This window comes from Trypanosoma cruzi, genomic scaffold, assembly GCF_000209065.1.
Source record: "Trypanosoma cruzi strain CL Brener 1047053516399 genomic scaffold, whole genome shotgun sequence".
In the NCBI taxonomy this organism is placed as follows: domain Eukaryota; phylum Euglenozoa; class Kinetoplastea; order Trypanosomatida; family Trypanosomatidae; genus Trypanosoma; species Trypanosoma cruzi.
In genome coordinates, this window is record NW_001849096.1 from 6,124 (window position 1) to 12,626 (window position 6,503).

The following is a 6,503-nucleotide window of genomic DNA, read 5'->3' on the forward strand; positions in this document are numbered from 1 at the left end:
TTTCTCCTTTGATCAGTTGCGGTACCGACTGTATTACCCACCACCCCCTGCGCATCGGTCGTACTCATTCCCACTGAAGTACCGATCGCCTGACTTAATACTACTGGAATAATGGTTTCCAAACCTGTTAAATCTGACTTATCGGTTGAAACTGCCGCGTTCGACCTAGAGAGCTTTAAACCAGGACCCTTATCACCATCTTGTTCCTCTTCCAAAGCGGCTGGCGGACCTTGTATGTTTTGCGTATCCTTCCCAACTTGATCCTTTGGCGCATCTTTCCCCAGTTCTCGGTCCGCTTCTGTTCCCTTCTGCTTAACTTCCGCCCCAACTGGTCCCTTTTCTGGACCAGAGTCCGGACTGAGTTCAGGAAGATCAACTTCACTCGCCATCACGCAATCGGACAGGCAGCAGCACAGGGCAAGCACCAACAGGGCGCACAGCAGACGGCACGTCATCATCATCGTGAGTGTGGTCGTTCAGTGGTGTGGAGCTGATCTGCACAGTGAGGGACATGGAGAGCAACAGAGGAGACGAGAGGTGCGGCAGACACACACACAGAGGGCACACCACATGAGGAGAGGGCAGCAGCCAGGCATGCACCGTACGCCGCACACCACGCACGACACACACTCCAATCCACGGCAACACGCACACACACACACACCGCCCTGCCGCAACGCCAACACAAAGATGGCAGAAGAAACTGAATTCTCTGGATGAGGTGCCGCCGAGCGTCTTCGTGCGGGACTCGTTTCGGCGCAAGTTGAGCCACACGGACATCAGCAGGGTTGCTACGCCGCGCTTCTTGCAGCACCAAGCCGTGGATTGAGAGGATGTGAGGGTTTGCTTCAATTACAAGAACAACGAGATGCGGCGCATGACGGCCAACCTGGTCCGCGTGTGGTCGCAGTGCATGGAGCACGTGCACCAGTACGCGTAGGACGTAGCGCTCATGATTGTGGAGGGGAGGCGGCACGACATTGTTGTGCTGTGTGTGTTGCGCGGCCGGGGCGTGCCGGCGATTGTGAGGGACGTGGAGGACACGGAGCTGCTGGACTGAGGGAGGCGGTGGCGGACGTTGCGGCGCAGCGGGAGCGCATGACGGCTGCGTGTGGTGGAGGGGCGTGTTGAAGTGAGCGTGGCGTGTCTGTGAGGGACTGAGGAGAGGGAATAACAGCAACAGTGACTGTGGGAGTGTGAGGAACGGTGCAAGGCGAGGAGCGCTCCTCTTTTGTTTTGTTTTGTTAGTTTTTGGACCGCGCCCAACTAATTGTTGTTGTGCGTGACTCTCATTGCTGGATGGGACGGTGCGGGGCGGTGTGACTTGTCTCTCTTTCTTTTGCCCTGCATTGACGGGGAGTTAGTTTGTGCTGAAGGCTGCACGCAAGTGACAGGAGTGATGGCGATGATGATGGCTGGCCGTGTGCTGCTGGTGTGTGCCCTCTGCGTGCTGTGGTGCGGTGCCGGCGGTAGATGTGACGGGGATGAGGTATCTTCCTCTGCTTTGTCTGGGCCTCGGGGGGGTGTTGATGGGCCGCAGAGTTCATCGAAGTCAGTTGCTGGAGTGTCTGAAGACGCGAGGCAATTGTTGTATGCACAAAACGGAAAGAATGAAAACCAAGGAAGAGGTTCAGTTATAGAACCTTCACTGGATGATGTCTATGAGGAAGAGGATGAGGGGGAAGAAACAGAGACACGCGAAACACCACCACCAGCAGGCGGAGGAATAAAAGCACCATCTGCTTCTGCTGGTCCTGGTGTCATTCCTACTTCGGGGTCTTCTTCTCCTTCTGGCGTTGATTCTTCATCCCGCATTGGTGGCGGAACAGGGCCTACAGTCAGTACTTCATCCAATACAGTTGGGAAAGCTTCGAAAGAAGATATGGCACTACAAGAAAAGGAGAGTCAACACACCCAGCTAGGCGACGGAGAGGCAGCAGGAACACACAACAACGGATCGCAACAAAACAGTTCTGCTCCACCACCAACGGGGGGCCAAAATGACAACGACGCCGTCACGTTGAGTGCCGATGGTTTACGCACTTTGGGAGTACAAATAGCGGTAAAAGGGGATTTAGAAGCTTCCCGATCAGAAGAACCATCAGATGGTCCAAGTACAAACTTACCAGAAAGTGGAAGGGCTCCGCCGGAATCATCACAAGCAGCGGCAGCACCGGAACACACGCCTCAGCACAAAGTAATGACGTCAGTAAAAGAGGAGACGGAGAGAATGAACATGAATGCATCCGCAAATTTACCTGGGGCGCCTAAAAGAAGTAACGAGGATCCTGCATCCACAGCCACCACAATGCAGAGTACATCAACTGGCGGTCAAGAAGGAGAAGCTACGCCGTCTTCAAATGGAATTCCTAAAATTCAGGAGGAAAAACTCACTGGAAACAATACCACTGAGAATGTTCAGCCTTCGGATACTGCAGAGACTGAAAGACTCCAAAGTGTAAATACATCTAATGTTGGCGACAGCGACGGCAGCACCACGGTCTCCCACACCGCCTCCCCTCTTCTGCTTCTCCTTGTCGTTGCGTCTGCGGCTGCGGTGGTGGCCGCGTGAGAGTGAGGGAGAGAGCCGTGCACCGCCCGCACACACACTCTTCCTTCTCTCTGTGTGTGTGTGTCCCCTTGCATGGACTCTCGCCCTCACCTCACCCCACGAGGCACACACAATAATGTGCCCATTGTATATATGCATGCACACCCATGCAGGCCCGTTGGTGCTCTCTTTTGCACGACACGCACCGCTGCCGTCCTGCCTGGCTGCATAGGCGGAGCACCGTAACTGTTTTTAACATTCCTTTTTCTTGTTTTCTTTAAAATATTTTGTTGTTTTTTGTTTTTTTGTTTTTTTCTTTTATTTCCCTTCTTTTTTTTGCTTTTGGGGGCAATCACTATGTACGTTTTTTTCTTTTCTACTATACCCTCTTTAATTGTTTCTCGCTGCACTCTTCCTGTGAGGGGTGCCGTGTGTTTCTGCCCAACTGCTCCACTCGCACACCCACCGACACGCTCATGACGACGGCCCTGTGCGCCTCGCCTGCTGCACGCATGAGGAGGGGCCGCGACGAACGGCGCGCTGAGGGAGCCGTGACGTGTGGGCGTGCGACGAGGGCCTGTGGGGCGGAGCACACATTTCTTCCCTCTTGTTTTGTTTTCTTGCGGCCAGGGCTGGCAGACACCCGCAGCGCCACACACACAGCCACACCCTGCCGCCGTGTTTTTCTTTTTTGTTTCTTGTTTCTTTTCGTGTTCATTTCACGCGCTGGCAGTCCCGTCAGCATTTCTCTCCCTCCTGATGATTTTTTTCTTTTGCTGCGCTCACTCCCCGATGGAGTGACGCGACTCCCGTCATGTCTGCGTGCTTCTCTCAGTCCCCACACACGAATGACTGTGCTCTGCGGGCCGCACTCACGCGCCGATGAGAGGGCTGAGGGGAGCAGCAACACGCAGATGACCCCATGAAATATAAACGATGTGCGGGCACATGGAGGGTCAGACGGTTGAAACACACGCAACCATCTTTTTAATTTTCTTTCCGGCAAAATAAATACGGACAGTTTGGTGTGGCCACATGGCAGCCAGGCGGTTTTTAAATTTGTGTGGAACAGTAATGGACGATTTCTTTTTTATAATTATTTTGTGTGATGGGGTTTGTATAAGACGAAGGGGATGTTCTTTTTTTGTTTTAAATAAATCTTTTGTGGATTGCCGCTGCTTGGGCTGCAGTGCAGTCATGAGTTTGAGCGGTCTTCTTCTTGTTGTCTCCGCCATGCGTCCCCGCTGTACATTTTTGTGCGTCCCTCCACATACTCTGCTCCCTCTTTTCTACTTCTTTGCTTTGTGTTTCTGCAGGCACACACACACACACAATATGCACATTGCAGTGGATATGAATGCTCCTTTTGTAGTGCATGCTGGCAGTTGCGTGTGGCGGCTGTTGTCTTCTTCCATGGCCATGAGGAGAAGGGAGGAGAGGGAGCGCGCACCCCGAGTCTCTTTTCCTGCGGGTGTGGTGCACCGCGTTTGGCTGCGTTGAGTTGGGCTCCGTGTCCCATTGAGGGCGGGATGGCAGGTAATTTTGTTGCCGCATCGTGGTGGGTGCTTGCTCCGTGTGCGTTGTGTGGTGGCCGCGGTGTTTTTGCCATTTCCCTGGGGCTGTAGCGATGAGCTGGGGGAGATGGTGGTGGATGTCTTCTCCTGCATGGTGGGTGGCTGCTGGCGTTGTGTGCCTTCCTTGCGTGGATACCGCCTCGTGGTGTGTGAACTGTGCGGCTGGGCCTGCTGCCCTCTCCACATGTTGTCTGCTCTCACTCGCTGTATCCGCTGCACTCCGTCCCTCTCCCTCCTGTTCCATTCCTTTTCCTTCTGCCTCACGGATCGGACCACTGACACCAGCGACTCCACTACGGGTGATGATGACTGCGATGGTGACGATGGTGACGGTGCGGCTCCGTGTGGTGTGCGCCGTGTTGGTCCTTGTGCTCTCGTGCTGCTGCTGTAATTCCGTGTGCGTGACGGCCGCTGGTGGAGGTAATGACTCCCACACAATCTCCAGTACTCCAGAGGGATCACGTGGGACCACTACGCCAGGGTCAACAGGTTTGGGAAGCGGTGCGGGACAGTCACAAGGTGCGTCGGGTGTGGAAGGGCCTCAAGGTTGAGCGGCCGGCGAAGGAAACAAAAACACTAAGAATGCAGAGACTAAACATTTTGGTATGGCAAAGGAAAAAAATGAGGCGAACGTTACGGTACAGGCACAAACGACGAATAGGACCGAGGCGCCAACCACGACGACCATCCGCGCACCGTCACGTCTCCGTGAAATCGACGGCAGCCTCGGCAGCTCTGCGTGGGTGTGTGCCCCGCTGCTGCTCGCCGCATCCGTGCTGGCGTACACCGCTGTGGGCTGAAAGGAAGCGTGGTCTGTGCGTGCCAGCACTCAGCCACGGGGACATGTGTACGCGTCTACTGTGGTCCGATGTATGAAGTAAGAGTAATTACGATGATTGTTTTTTGCTTTTTTTGCTTCCGCTGCCCTGCTGCGTGCTCCGCGTTGCTTCCCACATCCGTCACGTTGAACGCATCCCAGACACACTCATATGCACGACATGCATACAAATTTTTGCGTGGACGCACTGTTGAGGATAGGTGCATGTGCACTGGAGCCATTTGGGTGCATTTTTTTGTAATTTTTACTGCTTTGCTTTATTGCTGCTTGTTTTTTTTTTCTTTTGTTTTGCACTTGTTTTGTGTGTTTTATTGTTGTTAAATTGTGCAGGGCTTTGTACGTTTTGCACTTTCATTGGTTCAACATTTCTCATGAAATGCGTGCTGCTGCTGGTCTTTTTCCTTTGCTTTCACTCTGCGTTGACGTGTTGTTAGTTTGAGCTGGAGGCTACACGCAAGTGACAGGAGTGATGGCGATGATGATGACTGGCCGTGTGCTGCTGGTGTGTGCCCTCTGCGTGCTGTGGTGCGGTGCCGGCGGTGGAAGTGTCGACGCCTTGGATGTTGACGGTAAAGCCGGCGGTTCTTCGAGTGGTGGTGAAGATACGCTGGGATCGCCAAGACCTTTACTGCCAGAACCAAACCTCTCGGACTCAGAAAGAAGTCAGCCAGAGCATCAGGGAAACGCGTCACCATCCCGAGCTGCAGGTGAAGTTGTTGGAGATGATGATGCTGAGAAAAAGAAAGAAGATAATGATTCGAATGATGGTGATGATGGCAGTGAAGAATCAGGGCTACCTCCACCACCAGCAACAGGAGCTTCAGGAAAAGAAGACACCGAAAAATCACTTATTACTTTGCCACAAGTATCTGGTGTTGGCAGTTCTGCCGGTGGTGGCGGCGACCCAAGTGGAAATCCTAACAGAAGCGGTGATAATGTGTTGAGTTCTTCCGCTCTTATTTCTGCTCCTCCACCTTTTATTTCCACTGGTGGCAATGGTTCACAGACCGTTATTGGTGTGTCATCCACCCAGCAAATGGAATATTCAAAAGAGAGTTTGAATTTATTTAAAAAACCTGCGCAGGACATACCGTCCAAAGAGCACCCACAAGAGAAGCCAGCACCCAATGCTCGCGAAGTTTCCTCCACTCAACGAGTGACGACAAAAAGTCAATTTGTTGGTGAGGATACAACTGGAGAAGATGAGGCGCGGAACGGCAATGTAGCAAACGACCCCTCCAGCAAACAAACAGAACAAATAGCGTTACAAAAAACACAGACACAACCAATCAAAGTAACAAAAGATCCAATATCAGCACTACCACCAACAGAGAAATCACCAGCACCAACAGTAAAGCAGGAAAAGAAATCCCACCGGCAACAACAGGCTCCCAGACCTCAACAGAACAAAAGCAAGAAGGATCACCGTCACAAACCGAAACGCAGCCAAAAGAAATGAAGCAGTCTTCAACAGATGGTGAGGGGAGCAAAAAGGAAAAGACTCCGTCTCATCAGATTCGATGAAGGATGCAGTTACCGA

At 52.8% G+C, this 6,503-nt stretch overlaps 2 protein-coding genes and 3 pseudogenes across 2 annotated transcripts, besides 3 other annotated features; 4 read left to right on the forward strand and 1 right to left on the reverse strand.

The window, feature by feature from the left end:
* Positions 1 to 458, reverse strand: Tc00.1047053506277.3 (mucin TcMUCII, putative; the record flags this gene model as incomplete). Its single annotated transcript, XM_799607.1, has 1 exon — positions 1 to 458. A coding segment is annotated over one exon (458 nt), but the record flags the coding sequence as incomplete, so codon positions are not given.
* Positions 1 to 6,503: a sequence feature (areas not merged during assembly with more than two copies in the genome that could not be assigned to a particular haplotype).
* On the forward strand, positions 653 to 1,168 carry Tc00.1047053506277.6 (annotated as a pseudogene).
* Positions 1,400 to 2,572, forward strand: Tc00.1047053506277.10 (mucin-associated surface protein (MASP), putative; the record flags this gene model as incomplete). Its single annotated transcript, XM_799606.1, has 1 exon — positions 1,400 to 2,572. The coding sequence occupies one exon, from the start codon at positions 1,400 to 1,402 to the stop codon at positions 2,570 to 2,572; it is 1,173 nt and encodes a 390-aa protein (XP_804699.1).
* Positions 2,810 to 2,895: a sequence feature (T-rich).
* Positions 4,428 to 4,925, forward strand: Tc00.1047053506277.20 (annotated as a pseudogene).
* Positions 5,194 to 5,282: a sequence feature (T-rich).
* On the forward strand, positions 5,433 to 6,500 carry Tc00.1047053506277.30 (annotated as a pseudogene).